Genomic DNA, 17,027 nt, shown 5'->3' on the forward strand with positions numbered 1-17,027 from the left:
ATAAGATAAAATATCAAGTTTATTTACAAAATAAATAAAAACACATGATTAGAAAAATAATATTGCAAAAACATCAGAGAATGGAAATAATGTCCACAAATTGCTGTGCAAAGTATATTATTTTATAGAACCTGGTATATTATTTCAGATGGATGGTATTGTTTTATAGAATAGTAATTGCTCAGCAGACAGAAGTCAGAGGGATGACATGAAATTTAGGTGTAACCAGAATCTTTTTTCAAAAAATGCCATGACAAATTCATTGGCATGTTCACAAAGCTTGGAGTCCATATGGATCCCTGGACCTCTAGTTTTTTGTGTGCCCTTGTATAGCGCCTCTGTGAGGCACCATATTCTACCTTTTTTTTTTTTTTTGCAACAGTTCAACAGGATTCTTGACCATATTATACAAAAGACATAAAAAAAATTCTAAAGTGATGCAGTTTTTGTAATCTGATATATAAAACAAATCCATGTCGAAAGCGTTGAAATTAGGAGGGGTTGTCCAGTTTCAAGTCCAGTTTCAAGTCCAGTGATTGGCTGCAGTGGCAACCTGGTAAACATGGTATGTTAATATTAATGTTTTTTTATATAAGAAAAATATGTATGGTTACATTTATCATAAGGGGAATGTTTTCAGTCTGCTTTAGTGTGATATGCTACAAATTTATCAAACATTGCAGGTTATTTGATCAACTTAAAGATATCACGTTTATCTAGATATCCCACTCTAACACCTCTGTACTGGAGCAAGATTGCAAAAAAATTTTGCTACTTTTTTAAAAGTCACAATTGGCAAATCTGGCTTACACCTCATTAGCATGGCTAGCACCACCCACTTCCCCACCTACTTTTTATAAATGAAGTGAGTGACATAAAATCACAGAAAGTTGTGCATTTTTGTGCAAAAATGGCTTTGTGAGAAAACGTGTGACTTTTTGGCACCACATTTCTGGTGCAGGAGATTAACAAATGTACCCAATGTAGCTTGAAAGAGTTGTCCCATTAAGGCAAATCCCTTATCCACAGCATAGGGAATAAATGTCTGATTGGTGGGGGTCCCAGGGCCCATGCTCTCTATTTGAATGCATGGAGAGAATGCACACTGTCTTTCCTCAGGGCATACCCTGGTATTGGGGCTCCTGCCTGGTGGTGGAAGGGGGGCCGTTGATGTTGGTTGTGGTGCAAGGCTGGAGAGCAGGTGCTATGGCACTAACCTGGCCAGCTGGTATCAATAATTAAATCTCTGTTTACTAAAGTATAGAATAGGAGTAGTAGTTCATCCAGTATTAACAAGGCACAGTTCCAAAGCAGATAATACAGTGCAATCCTTCCCCAATAGCAGCATATAGACAACAGCAATGATGGAGGTTGTAGTACGCTCTCTGTCTCTCTAAAGTCTCTCTGCAGAACCTTAGGCATACAATGAGGTTCCTGATAAATGCTTCTGCAGATTCTCGGGCTGAGGAGTGCAGATTTAAGATATGGCTGACCAAACCATTTCCAAGTGTGGAAGGTCACATTAGCAATGTTCCCTTTGACAACAGTAAGGTGTCTGCCATAAACGTGCATAATACCTTGCTGTCTGACTCCAATGCACAGCCCTGTCGATTCTGAACCTTCTCATTTTCTTCTCCGTGGACCACTTTTGATTATTAAGTTGCTTCCTTGACTATAGAAGTCTCAAAGATAAAGGTTCTCTGAGCACAGGCCTAGCTTTCAGGAGCTCGAAAATGTAGATCCTCACTGATCCTCCATGGACTCCGGTCCATCACCTGGCAACCTAACAGCATGAGCCAAGGTGTTAACCCTAAACTGTCCATATAATGCTATTATGTATACAAATACAATAAATCAGAACATGTCAAGTAATAGTATAATGTCATAGCAATTACTCCCTTTCAGTAACCCTGTTCTATTTAACTCTGTAAGACTGACCGAGATAGCCAAATACAAGTGCTTGGCTATTCCAGCAGCCCGAAAGAACTGAATTGAGTGGCATCACTCATGCACGACTGCTGCTCCATTCAAATGGGGAAACATGGGCCCCCATTCTCCTAATCCTTTCGATAGGGGATAAGTTACCTTAATGGGACAACCCCTTTGAAATTTCTGTCCTTAGTGTTCTATTTTGCTACCTGATCTTTTGATCTTATTAAGCACTTGATTTTCCATGCAGAATTTTATGTACATCAGGTTAGAATTCCTACATCAGTTTATGTTCAAACACAGTGCCTATGGCACCACCACCTGTATATTCTGCCAAGCATGGCTGCCAACATTAAAAACGAATTCCCAATGACACATCGTTCCTGAGATGATGAATCATACAATCTGTCTTATCTGCCGGCATCTTGATATATTAACATGACAATTGTCAGGCAAATTCATGGGGCCCCAAACCCTGTGAAAGTAAACGGTGTAGACAACCCGATGCCACAGACGATTGTTAGGAGGGAAGTGTTCCCTTCCGGCAATCGTCAGATAGCTAGTGGAAGACACTGCTGCTATTACATGCAGAAAATCAGCAATGTCCTCTGTGGCATGGGGAGGAGCGATTGCTTTGCAGGGGCAGCAGTGTGCAGACGGCAGATCGCTATTATACAGTGGGATCTGCCGCCAGTACCATTGTGATTTTTAAGCATGCTTAAAAATCAGAATTGCCCGATGAACAAGCATTTGCTTGTTCATCAGGCATTTGGACAAAGCATTAGACTGCTAGATGATCGCTAGCATTCATAGGAACGCTTGTTAGCGATCATCTTCCAGAAAGTCTGTCAGTCTAATACACCCGTAACTCTAAGATGTAATGACTGAACTGTGTGCTCTGCTATTGCATTTTACATCATATCTGTTTAATGCTACCATTTTTGTAGTATTCAACCTGTACACCACTAATGGTGGCCCTGGTAACCCGCTACCAAGCTAACGTGATTCAGCAGCTAAGACATCCCCCCTATCTGCAACTGGTAATTAATTAACCCCTGTTTCTTTTACCTTTCAGATTGGAGCATCTCTTTTTGCCAGTAACATTGGAAGTGGCCACTTTGTTGGCCTGGCGGGCACAGCAGCTGCTGGTGGGATTGTCATTGGAGGCTTCGAATGGAATGTAAGATTTTGCATTACAATGATACTATTGCCTGTAATACCGCACTATAATGCCACTGATTCACAAGTCATTGTTGTTTAGTCAGTGATTTCCATCAGTGATTGTAAGCCAAAGCCAGGATTGGAGCCTCCACAGACATAAGGTATAGTGGAAAGATCTGCACTTGTGTGCTTAGAGCTGCACCTGGTTTTGGCTCAAAATCACTGATGGAAATCACTGACCGAATACTGACTGTGTGAATAAGGCTGTCCCCAATAGGGCTCACAACCTAAGTTCTCTATCTGTATGTCTTTGGAGTGTTGGAGGAAACCAGAGTACCAGGAGGAAACCTACACAAACACTGTCCTTGGTCAGATTCAACCTTGGGACCCCAGCGCTGCGAGGCACCTGTGCTAACCACTGAGCCACTGTGATGCAAATGGTCTGGGCAAAGACAGGGGTGTATAATGATGGTGAACAAGGAAACTGTGGGAGCTGCTTGTGCCTGTTGGTGGATCAAATGATCCTCTCTACTGGTGGTCTTTCTGGGCTGTCTGGAGCCTGTTCGCAATGTGTGCCATCATGTAACCACTGCTACAAACACCTACTAACAGCCAGGTCACCAGGGCCTAGATGGCAGGAAATTCCTCTTAATGACCATCCTGCTTCTCAGTCTGTGAATGCGCCCCCTCTCAGTCTGTCTTCGAGTGCATGGTAGGGGCACGTCTCTCAACAAGGTATATTCTACCCAAAAGAAGCCTCAGAGAGCCTTTTTTTTTTTTTTTTTTTTTGTAGAATAGCGAAGGTGAACATCCATGTGCTGTCTGCACCTGTGCGGCCTGTGTGTCTGTCCCACAAAAAAAATAGAACATGTCTAATTTCTTGTCTGTTTTATGGACAAGAATAGACCTTTTTACAATAGGGCCGGATGTGCAGGACAGGAAAGTATGGGATGCACATGGACCACTTCTGTATTTTGCGGATCCGCGGTTTCTGGATCACAACATGCTTACTGTCGTGTGCATGTCACCTTACAGTGCAATAACCCGGCAGGGCAGGTTCTCTCTATACAGTCACAATTTCTCTACCTGAGGATGTGTCCTACAGGCTACTCACAGCTAGGCCCAGCTACAATTAGCTACAGGTCCTCCAACTCTGCTTAGGGTCAGACAGCCATTCCCGCTGCTGCCCTGTCATGCCACTTGCCTGGCAAGGAAATCAGCCTGCCCTACTTTTTATATCCTAGTTCCAGCCTAAGTGGGCAATGTGACACTTCAGAGCATCAGCATCCACACTCTGGCCACTGAAACCAGTGATATCCTTTTCCACCTTCCAATGATGGAGGCCGGGACTGGCTCTCCTCAGCACCATACTGATATATTGATGAGACACATGGCCCATTCCCCAGTCAGGCACCACCACTTGCATACAGTAAGTACTGTAAGGTATACACAGTCATAAACATGTAATCATTTGCTAGGGTAGCTCCACACTAATCCTCATCAATTAGATATAGTTGAAGCTGAAAATCAATTTTGTTGCCGGATATGGTTTTGCGTGGTCTGAACTAATGAGTCGTGTTCAATTGCAGAGGTACTTTCTATTGCAGCCATATTTTCCATCTCGATAAACAAGAGTCTGCTTTTAGTGTTCTGCATTAACCATATGATATGGATCGGGGTATGTGCTTGCACTTTCATTTAGTCTGTACTTATGTACAGGAAATAGACAATGATAAGAATTTAATTGTCAAGAAACTAGCGGAGAGATTTAAGGCGCATTTACACACGCCAACTGAAGTAACAGTTCCTTCCTGATAATTGCCTGCTCGTCAGAGGAAGTGAGAGCTGCATTTAAATGGAGCAATCACCTCCACTTTATGGGGAAGAGCAATGGCTACTGCCATACGTTGTCCCCATACAGATTCATTGCTTCTGGGCAACAGATCGCTGTTTACACAGCACGAGCCGCTGCTCCGAAACCATGACTTAGGAGTCCACAGAAACAATTCACCTGATGAACGGTGGCACTTTTGCACAGGTAGATGTACAAATCACTTCAATCTCATTTATGCTGCAGTTTTTCTGTACTTAGGTGATTTAAGGTCTGAAAACTGCAGAACTAAACTCTTTCAGCCTATATATAAAATGGTAATCCAAAAACACCTCAATCACAGGGGCGGACTAGGAATTTAAAGTGGCACTGGAAAAAAAAAAAACAACAAAAAATAGCCCAATGTTATAGATGGGTCCAAATTTACAGAAGGTGGGCAGCCTTCAGTGCAGCTCAATATACTCTCCCAGCAGCCAGCTGTGATAACGTTATCATGCTACGTCTTGGTGCAGATTGTCGCAGTGACCTCATTTTGATGCCGGGAGCCTATAAGGGTGTATGGCAGAGAACGGAATATCGGCTCCTGTGCCCTGCCACAGTATACAACTGCATCGCTGTCATACCTCCCAACTTTAGAAAAAAAGGACGAGGGACACTATGTGTGGCACTAGGCCATGCCTCTAACTCCGCCCAAAACATAACTAAACACCTAGTTCCCCTAAATGCCCCCACATAGTAATTATTCCCCCTTTATGCCACCACACAGTAGTTTTGCCAGCATTGTGCCCCCTTCACAGATTATGCCCAGACATGTGCCTCCTTCACAGTAGTGATACCCAGATATGTGCCCCCTCACGGTAACATGCCTAGATTTGTCCCCTCACAGTAATATGCTTAGTTGGGCCCCCTTACGGTAATATGCCCAGCTGTGCTCTCTCACAGTAATATGCCCAGCTGTGCCCCCTCACAGTAATATGCCCAGTAAAGTGCCCCCTCACAGTAATATGCCCAGTTATGTGCCCCCTCACAGTAATATGCACAGTAAAGTGCCCCTTCACAGGCAGTAAAAAATAATAAAAATAAACTCCCTATACTCACCTCATTCTCCAGCAGCAGCAGGATGATACACGGAACAGTGTGGAGTGCAGACAAGGGGAGGAATGATGGAGCAGGGAGCCAACGGACGGCTCTCTGCTTCATCATTCCAGGCAGCCGTCTCTGCTTCCTATGGACGCATGGATAGCTAACAGAGAGTGGGACATACATCCCCCGTACCGGGACCGCGGGACAGCCACTAAAATCTGTGACTTTCCCGCTATATCCGGTCAAATAAATGATGATGTCAACCAGGCCAAAAAGGCAAAATAGTGGCCCAGTCATTCAGTGGGGAGGGTGGGAGAACAGCTTGAGAGGTCCAGAGTGGCCCAATGACATTGTGTTGAGGTGGCAGCAGCAGGAGGAAGCCACAGAGTGGCCCAGTGACATAGTGTTGAGTTAGCAGCAGCATGAGGAGGCCACAGACTGGCAAGGTGACATAGTGTGGAGGTGGCAGCAGCAGCAGCATGAGGAGGCCACAGACTGGCAAGGTGACATAGTGTGGAGGTGGCAGCAGCATGAGGAGACCACAGAGCAGCACAATGACAGAGTGTGGAGGTGACAGCAGCAGCACCAGGAGGCCACAGAGTGCAAGGGGACATAGTGTGGAGGTGGCAGCAGCATAAGGAGGCCACAGAGTGGCCCAGTGACATAGTGTTGAGTTAGCAGCAGCATGAGGATGCCACAGAGTGGCAAGGTGACATAGTGTGAAGGTGGCAGCTGCAACAGCATGAGGAGGCCACAGAGTGTGCAGGTGGCAGCAATAGCATGAGGAGACCTGAGTGGTGAGGTGGCAGCAGCATCAGGAGACCACAGAAAGACCCGGTGACAGAGTGGGGAGGTGGGTGGCAATAACAGTACCCGATGACTATGGTGGGTGTAAGAAGGAGCACTTGGCATCATATTTGTGGCATCAGGCGGGTGGCAGCATCAGAATAGTAGCTGAGGCAGGTAGCCAGAAGAAACCTGTCTCTTTTGTCAAGGTTTGGGTGAGGCAACATGGATGATCTAATCTGATGCATCAGGCATTGGTGGGTTGAAATCCTGGCTGATCCACGCCTGATTCATCTTGACAAAGGTCAGTCTCTCCACATTTTGGGTGGACAGGCCAGTTGGGTTAACTATGGCCCCCGCCGCACTAAACACCGGCTATAATGCCACACTACTGGCCGGGCAGGACAGCTTTTCCAGGGCAAACTTGGCCAGTTGAGGCCACAAATCTAGTTTGGCTGCCCAGTAGTCCAGCAGATCTTCAATGTGGGGTGGCAGGGTGCTGATGGAGCTGGTACTGCTCCTACATTCCCACCCCACCACAGCAGCCATGGCAGTGGAACGTGAGTGCAGAGGGCCCCCCCGGTCAGACCTGCGGGAGGATGGGCGATGGCGCAGATAGGCAGCGGCCAATTGACTACATACGTAGGATGTCTCAAAGGTAGTTCATTTTGTCCTCCTTCTCAGCGGGTGTTAAAAAGGCCTGCATTTTGGAATCAGTGGAATGATGTTGTTCATCCCATATGGAGGGTGGAATTCCAATGGGTGAAAACATTGCATATCAGCTTATGTTGGGGATGCCGTTCTGCCGCTGCAGCTCAAGTAGAGTGTGCTTTGCAGTGTACGAGTGGCTGAAGTGCATGCAAAGTTTCCTGGCCATTTTTAGGATGTGTTGCAGATGGGTGGAACACTTCAGGAAACACTTGAAAACCAGATTGAACACTTGCACCATGCAGGGCGCATGGCTCATCCCTCCTTGACGCAGCACCGACACCATGTTCTTCCTGTTGTCGGCCACCATGGTTCCGATTTTGAGTTGTCGCGGAGAAAACCAGGATTCGATTTTCCACTAATACACGCCAAAAAAGGCTGTAATTTTCTCACTTCACCACACAACGGCTAATAAGCCTTTTTTTTTACACTAATACACCCTAAAAAAGGCTTTAGAACATATAACTCTACCTCTGAACGGCAAATAAGCACTTATTTTTGTAGCAGCGGCGCTGTTCCCCTGCTTACCTCTGCGGTCCTGGGCGCCGTGTTAAGCGGTGATCTGCTGCCAGGGTTTCCTTTCAGCCCTGGCCACAGCATGCTTGCTGCTTGTTTCCTGCAGCATTTCCTTAAAGGGCTTCTGTCACTCCACTAAACTCATTTTTTTTTGGGTCTCCTTAAAATCCTTATGCTGCGATTTCTCAACATATATGGCTATTACTCTATATATATATGGCTAGTATCCTCTGACTGGCCCTGTCTGCATTTTAAATCTCGCGCCGGTCTTCAGTTGACGCAGGCGCACTGAGTGGAGGACGCTCGCTCGGCCGCTCCATCCTCAGTGCGCCTGCGCCAATGACGTCACATGTACACCCGGCGCAGGCGCACTGAGGATGGAGCGGCCGAGCGGGCGTGCTCCACTCAGTGCGCCTGCGCCAACTGAAGACCGGCGCAAGATTTAAAACACAGACAGGGCCAGTCAGAGGACGCTAGCCATATATATAAAGTAATAGCCATATATATTGAGAAATCGCAGCATAAGGATTTCAAGGAGACCCAAAAATAAATGAGTTTAGTGGAGTGACAGAAGCCCTTTAAGGAAATGCTGCAGGAAACAAGCAGCAAGCATGCTGTGGCCAGGTAAGCAGGGGAACAGCGCCGCTGCTACAAAAATAAGTGCTTATTTGCCTCATCCTTCGGTCCTTCACTGTTACGACTCAGCCTGCTGACAACGCCTGTACCTCTGGTACCTTTCTCAGGTACCTCCTGGTCCACCTGGACCAGCTGCCTCGTGTGCCTATCCTCCTCAAGAGGAAGCGACCTGGTGTTCCCCACAGGAAAGTCTATCCCCACCATCAGGGTACTGTGAAGATCGAGGGGTTCACTTAGACAACGCCCTTAGAGGAGGTAGGACATGTGGCACAGTGGGTTCACACCCGCTGGTTCGTGACAATTTTTTTCCACTTATACAAGCTAAAAAAGGCTTTAGAACATATAACTGCACCACTGAACAGCAAATAAGCTTATTTTGTTTCCACTTATACACGCCAAAAAAGGCTTTAGAACAGGGATGCTCAACCTGCGGCCCTCAAGCTGTTACAAAACTACAACTCCCAGCATGCCTGGACAGCCTACAGCTATTAGGGCATGCTGGAAGTTGTAGTTTTGCAACAGCTGGAGGGCCGCAGGTTGAGCATCCCTGCTTTAGAACATATAACTGCACTGCTGAACGGCAAATAATACTTTTTGTTTTCCATTAATACATGCCAAAAAAGGCTGTAATTTTCTCACTTCACCACACAACAGCTAATAAGCCTTTTTTTTCGCTAATACACCCCAAAAAAAGCTTTAGAACATATAACTGCACCACTGAACAGCAAATCAGCCTTTATTTTTTCCACTTATACATGCCAAAAAAGGCTTTAGAACATATAACTGCACCACTGAACGGCAAATAATACTTTTGGTTTCCCACTAATACACGCCTAAAAAGGCTGTAGTTTTTTCACTTCACCACACAACGGCTAATAAGCCCTTATTTTTGTCCACTAATACACGCCAAAAAGGCTTTAGAACATATAACTGCTAATAAGACGTAGAAATATTTCCTAGTAATACACCCTGTTAATGGCTGTAACACACAGCACTTGCACCCCAATAACAAGAAAGGTTTGCTGAAATTCCAGCAGTATCATCTATTGCAAACCTAAAAGCAGCAGTATAATGGCAATTTGGATCCCCAGTCAGTGCAGCAAGGTGTAAAGGATTGTTCCTATTACCCAGGCTGTACACTCTATTGGACCCTGTTCGCCTTTATAGTGTGGAATAATTCCTCCCTATCCTTTCCCTACACTTCTAATGATCTTTCCCAGAACTTCTATTCAGCAAAATAAAAGTTTTCAGGTCTTTCCTAGCACTGTCCCTAGCACCTGCTGACGTCTCTCCCTGCACTAAGTACACTGGAAAATGGCTGAATCCAAGATGGCTGAGGCTATATATAGGGCTGTGACATCACAGGGCTGGCTGGCTGCTGATTGGCTGCATGCATGGCATTGTGGGGGATCCCTCGTTCCCAAAGTTCTTTGCTCCATGTCCTAACATGTGCAGCAGCCATTTTAGGTAAAAATGCGATTCGTTACCACAAAGTGTCAGGAAATTTGTATTCAGTGCGAATTGAAGTTTTCCTGAACTTCGGATCAAATTCCACTTCGTCAACTTAGATTAGCTCATCTCCAATCAATATGTATATACAGCATGTGGATTCATTATTTTTTATTGATTCTGGGTTTCAGTACTCAGCTCTGATTCCTTTTTAATTTTTTTCATTAATGTCTGGATACTGCACATAATTAATAAAGATTCGATTATATTTGTGTCTTTGTATTATACATTCATACATCAGGTGCGTTATAGGTGTTTTGATCATTATTTGTTCACCCCGGGTGGTTAATTATTTAGGTTTTAATCTGATTGTAGGTGTATATAACTATGGCTTATTTGTGTGCTGCCATACAGAAACAGTATAAAATAAGGCAAGGAGCAAGCAGTCGGTTACTCCATGTAGCTGACACTGGCCAGTTCTTACCTCCCACTTACCTTAAAGGGGTTATTCAATTAATACAAAAAATTAAAATCAGGCATCATATAAATACCGGAAAATGAAAAAACACCTGGAAAACTTAATGTGATTGATGTGAGACTGACAAAGTATAAACTGCTAGTGGTGCTTAGTCAATGATCACACAGTCAAGGCGATGCACCCTTTATTTTGGGTTCTGCAGCAGGATATAAGTTGAGCCAGGGTCACATTAATACTATTTGGCATCTCCCCTCGCTGCGTTACAGGCTGCCACTCTGGCATAGTAACGATCATACAGATGCTGGATATCCTCCTGTGGTATGTCATTCCAAGCTCTTTCAGTTCGGACCTTTAGTTCAGCCAAGGTGGTTGTTGGCTGCTGTGCATGGATGATCCACCACCCCACCCAGTCCCAGAAATTCTTGATGGGGGAAAGAACTGGCGATCAAGCTTATGGGCGTTATCTTGTTGGAACATCACATCTCCTGAGTCAAAAAAGACAGTAGGGCCGGTTCCACAATGTGGTCACAATGGTCAATTTTCCGTCCTCAAATCCCAGATGTCCATGAAACCTAATGTTGGTCCTGGTGTTGGCAGTAGGTATTCTCCAGCCCCCTGTGAACTCTGATGTGGCCATCAATGACAAGCCATAGCGTTCAGTGATGAAAGCAGATTTTGCCTTGGTATTAATGATGGCCACATCAGTATAGTTTATGACAATCTCTTTGTAACAAAGCTAGAACCAGCCCTGTACCTCACATGAATCCAGAGATCTCCCCATTCATTGCTCCAATTGTTTTACTATATTTATTTCAGGTTGGAAGCTCAGAGGTGTGTCCTTTCTCAGATAGCATGTCCTTTCTGCTGTAGCTACCTCCCTATTACAGCCCAGGGTGTGTGTCCTTTCTGCTGTAGCTCTCTTCCTGTAACAGTCACAGCCTCTAATGGTAGATATGACTGGTGGCAGTTGAAGGATGGAACTGAGCACATTTGACCATATGAGGTGAACCAAGAAATAAGGAGAAGAACAAACAGCAGGTGGCGCTATAGAGGTCTATTTTATTGAATAACTTAGTGGTTATACAAAATGTTAAATTACATTCAATTTTAACAGTATTCAGATCCAGGTTCTGATTTGAAAAATGTAGGATATTTTTCATGGGACATCCAGTTAAATGATGGAATGTAACATATTACATAACCTCTCGTTATCATTGGGGGTTATACCAAGGTTTAAATGAATTCCCTTTATATGTACCCTGCCTTGTTTTTCTGCCTGTTATAAATAAATAATTATTTAAAAAGGTCATCAATATTTGATCAGCTATTTGAAGAGGCAGCTCACCAAGCACAGGGCTGTCCATTGTATAGTGACTGTGCTTAGTATTGTAGCTCAGGCCATGTGACTGATGAATGGGACTACACTTGGCCTAGTTAAAGGCTGTGGTACTTACCGGAGTTCGGTCCTTGTATGCTGTAAAGAACCATAGACATTCTAAGTCTTTAATCCCTTGACTGCTGGAGAGGACTATGCATTTTTTAGACTAACGCATTGTCAGTTTTAAAACAATAGCTTTGGCAGCATGTACCTGCAGTATGCAAACTATGTTGGGGCGCAATTTTCTGACACTTATAGAACTTTTGTGACTTTTTTAGGCATTGGTCATTGTGGTCATTCTTGGATGGATCTTTGTGCCAATCTACGTGAAAGCTGGGGTGAGTAATGTTACTGGGTAGTCTTCCAAAATGAAAAGTGTTTATTAGAATCCACTTTTCCCATTTCTAGTCAAAGGTAAGCAGATTCACAAATACAGTTTCAAATAATATTTATTGAGTTAAACTCTTTCTTACACCATTGATGTTTTATGGGGATAGCAGATGTCTTCAGCTTTATATGGTGTTTTATGTTCTGACACTCAGAAGTAATAAATGACTGATGTAAATTCATGATCAGCGGATGAAAAATCTAAAGGCGCTAAAGAGGGCCTGTCAGCTCATCTGTCTTGTCTAGGAAATACTTGTATTCTCCATGATATACATTTAATGGGGATCATGTTTTATAGATTTGCGTTCTGTTATTCCTAATTGAAATGTATAAATCAATTAAGTGACAAATGGGTGTTACTGTTCCCCTTGTCAAAATGGTGTGTATCCTTACAAAGTCTGGCATTGTCAGAACTGGCTGGACTGTGCCAGGGCACACTCTCAGCTGTAACACCCATTGTCTATCTATTCATATATTTGTAGTAGGAAAAAGAGGAATGACACAATGCAGACTTCTAAGAAAAAATGCTCATTAATTGTTTTATTATGAGGAGTACAATTAGTTACTGAAGCAAACATGTCTGGAGAGATGGAAGGTCCTCTTTACATGCTGTCAGCTACAGACTGGTATCAGTAAGGTGGCATTATTTTGAATCTCTATTTTTTTTCCTAGGTAGTGACTATGCCAGAGTACCTCCGAAAACGTTTTGGAGGAGATCGGATTCGAGTTTACCTCTCTGTTCTTTCCCTACTTCTTTATGTTTTCACCAAGATCTCTGTAAGTTCCTTTCCTTTTTACCCAGTACATTTGTACAGTCATTTTCAAATTAGCAACTCTACCAGTTTTCATCATATTTACACTGATTTCATGGGGAAATTTCTGCATTTGTAAGCCACGATGTTCACAGTTATTTGCACACTGGTTGAAATAGCTGAATATTCCAGTGTGTTCCTTGCTGTGTGCACCTATATTCAAAAAATGTGTTAAAAGGGCTTTCTAGGATTTTTATTTTGATGGTCTAACTGTCACGACGAGGTGTGGGAGGGAACGCCACACCAAACACAAGAGGGAAGGGGGGTATCTGACCTAGAAGCTAGGGCGAGGAAAAGGTCACCACCTAATGAATCCTAACCTTAGCCCTGGCTGCTAACCGAATGAACGGACCTCAGTGATAGGACCGTTCATTCACTGGAACCTAAAGCCTGACTTACCTTGTAAAGCCCTAAGGTAGTGATTGGGTCCAAAGACGACCCGTTCCTTAAGCAGAAGGAACAGGGGTCTTGACTCTGACCAGATACCAGAAGGCAGGGGAAACAATATAAAACAAATACAAAGGAATGAGACACTTAACTCCTGAAGTAGAAGACAGAGCAGGAACACCAGAGGGGAAAACACACACCAGCTCTTCCACTTGAAAATGAAGATTTACACAGCAAGGAGTGAAGGGAGTAGCCAGACTTAAATAGTAATGACCACTATGCTGCACCTGACTAAAGGTGTGGTCATTACCATCAACAACAAAGTGAAATTAAAAGAGGCTGTCAGATGACATCACGTGCAGACAGCCTCTCTGACCTTCTAACACCTAGCCTGGGAGTAACCGTGACACTATCCACAAGATATGTAATCAATATCACATCAAAGGGGGTTCAACACCCTGCACCCCCCCCCCCCCCAAATCAGGTGTTTAGGAGTAGCTCCAGTGCTGAAAATAGGCAGTTGAACTACACAGCTATGTCCACTGTCCAGTGGATGGAGCTGGTAACTGCAGCGAGTAGTGCTGCAGTAACTAGCTCTGTCCACTACACAATGGACAGAGTTCTGTGGTCCCTCTGCCTAATTTAGGCACTGGAGCTATTCCTGAGCGGCTAGGGGAAAGGAGGCAGTGGGGGGTGGTTTGTCAGACCCCCACAGATCTGATATTGATGACTTATTTTCAAGATAGAGCAATATAAAAATCCCAAAAGCCCTTTGAAGTAGGAAACTATCTGTGGAGAATGTAGACTTTAGTGAGCAGTCATAATTCTGCTTGAGAGCACTTTTCACAATCATTTTTTCCCCCCACAAAATACTGTCACTTTCTTAATGAATGAATTTTGAATTGTAATTTTAAAGTACACGTCCATCTCTTTTCAGATAGACTTCTTGTATTCAGGACCTAAGAAACGGTGATAAGTCAATGTTTGACCCGACCCTTTTTATTATTTAAAGGGTTGAACATTGACTTATAGGATAGCTGCCTTACATCTGGTGGCATCAGAGGCAGAGCTTGCTAACAGTTCATTTTCTTCCCTTTCTTCCCACATTTCAGAGGAACATGTATGGCCTATAAGTTTCCTAACGACAACTAAGGTGCTCTCTCCACAAGGAGAGATAGTACCCCCCAAATCCTTATTCACCCTCTCACCCACTTAAGCCAGTACTCTGCACTGATGAGGGGCAATCACCCCGAAACAGCTGTCTGCAGATAAGGTGCTGGCTTATGTAATATCAGAGTCATGTCTCAAGGCCTATTTAAAGGGTTGAACATTGACTTATAGGATAGCTGCCTTACGTCTTATGGCATCAGAGGCAGAGCTTCTTAAGAGCTCATTTGTATCCATTTCTTCCCACATTTCAGACTGGAACACTGCAATAACGTCTTTACTTTTACACTGATATGAGTTATAACTTTTTTCTTAAAAATAAATTAAAGATACCCTCCAGGATCAGGGTTCAAAATGGATAGAAGCAAAGGATGTACAGCTACATCCAATCCCTTAATTATTATTTTTTTGCTTGTCTTGGCCTCGTAATAGTCTACTTTTACCTTCCTTATCCCATCTGCCACCTTTGCCCCATTACTTTGTGCTGCAGAGTGGGCAGCAAGAATCAGTAAGATGACATAGTCATCTTCTCACTGTCCGCTCTTTGAAAATCCTAGCTTCTCCAGCGTTTTCATGGTGTTTGTGAAGAACATGTCCATTCTTCACTTTACCTTCTGTGCTTCTGGTCCGGCAGCCATATCACTTGGCATAGCAGAGGTCAAAAAAAAAAGAAGAAACAGAGAGAACGTGGAGATGAGAGAAAGATGTATGTATGTTAATACCCCAAAAGGGTTTATAAAGTCAAATTATGAGTAACCTGAGGGACACTTTAATATATTAAAAACTTTTCTTGGTCCAATATCACCATATATTTGCATTTCAAACCTTTCTTTTTGACAAATATGTAAGACAGGACTGGACTAGAAGGGAGATCGTTTCTTTCACATACATCACTCTACAACCAGGATAGATCAGAATATCATACATTATAATTATATCCTCACACTGACAAAATACTTGCAGTTTCTAATTAAAAACTCTGGTGTCCTCTACGGCAACTTTTTTTTTTCTCCATTAGGCAGACATGTTCTCAGGAGCCATTTTCATCCAACAAGCTATGAGAATCAATATCTATATAGCCATTGTGATGCTGCTATTGATCACAGCTTTGTACACTGTTACAGGTAGGTGCCAAATAGACACCAAATATTTATTCATGGATTTTATGTGTACTATGATTTTTACCAACTACCATGGCAGTGAACTTAGGTTGGTGGCAGGGATAGAGATGAGTGAAAATACTGCAGATTTATGAACAAAATGCATTCTGTGTATTCCGCTGGATTTTTTTTTTTAAGACATGGACTTCTTATGCAAAAGATGTAGAAGTTGATGTAGATGTATGCCAGAGAGTGTAAGAAAGAGAGTGTGTCTGGCACGCTTAGTGATTTGCACACAAATGTCTTACGCCATGTGCAGAATTTTCTTTTAAAAAAAATGCAGTAATTGTCTGATTTTTGCTGATTTTTAATATATGCACAAGGTATAGATTGTCCCACTAGAAAATTTTCCACTAGATCCGGTGTTAGGCATAATAAAGAGGCCTTGACACACAGATGCTGCAGGCAAAACGACCTTTTTGTTACTGACTTTGGAGTCGAGGACTTTTTGGTGGTCTACCACTGTTTTGGGTTAAAGCACACTTAATGTAGCTCATTTTGATGATGTGCCTTGTATAAGCAATAATAACAAGAGAGTTTAAGAGTTTCTCAATACATTATATGGAACTCTCTTTGAAGGCACCGATGAAAAAAAAAAGAATATTGGCTTAAAGGGGTTGTCTCATCATAGACAATGTGGGGCATATCGCTAAGATATGCCCCCATTGTCTTATAGGTGCTGGTCCCACCGCTGGGACCTGTACCTATATTGGGAACGGAGCCCCACAAGGTAGTGGCTGGAGGACTCCGGTCGGCCACCACCAAGCCGGCTCCCCATAGATGTGAATGGGAGCGTACAGCTCATGCGCGGCCCCCCGCTCCCATTCATTTCTATGGGGCCGACGAAAATAACCGAGCCAGTGCTCGGCTATTTTCACCGGCCCCATAGAAAATGAATGTAGGGCGGCTGCGCATGCGCAGTGCGCCCTCCTTCACTTGCGGTGCTCCGTTCTTAATATAGGTGCGGGTCCCAGCGGTGGGACCCGCACCTATAAGGCAATGGGGGCTTATCCTAGCAATATGCCCCCATTGTCTATGATGAGACAACCCCTTTAAGGGTAACTAAATCTTTGTTGAAAAAAAATGAACGGGCAGAATCACTGTGCCCCTTTGGCCCTCATTGGCTCTGCTCAGCTTTTTGAGCGTGTAGAGTATAGAG

General features: G+C 43.8%; 1 protein-coding gene across 1 annotated transcript in view; it reads left to right on the top strand.

The window, feature by feature from the left end:
* The window catches only part of SLC5A1 (solute carrier family 5 member 1), a 65,112-nt gene that overhangs the window by 34,171 nt on the left and 13,914 nt on the right, over positions 1 to 17,027 (top strand). The window contains exons 3-6 of the mRNA XM_044289541.1: positions 3,005 to 3,109; positions 12,234 to 12,293; positions 13,015 to 13,119; positions 15,727 to 15,832. Coding sequence (XP_044145476.1) covers positions 3,005 to 3,109; positions 12,234 to 12,293; positions 13,015 to 13,119; positions 15,727 to 15,832 — 376 coding nt within the window. The remainder of the gene's footprint in view (positions 1 to 3,004; positions 3,110 to 12,233; positions 12,294 to 13,014; positions 13,120 to 15,726; positions 15,833 to 17,027) is intronic.

Source organism: Bufo gargarizans, chromosome 1 (assembly GCF_014858855.1).
Source record: "Bufo gargarizans isolate SCDJY-AF-19 chromosome 1, ASM1485885v1, whole genome shotgun sequence".
Classification (NCBI taxonomy): domain Eukaryota; kingdom Metazoa; phylum Chordata; class Amphibia; order Anura; family Bufonidae; genus Bufo; species Bufo gargarizans.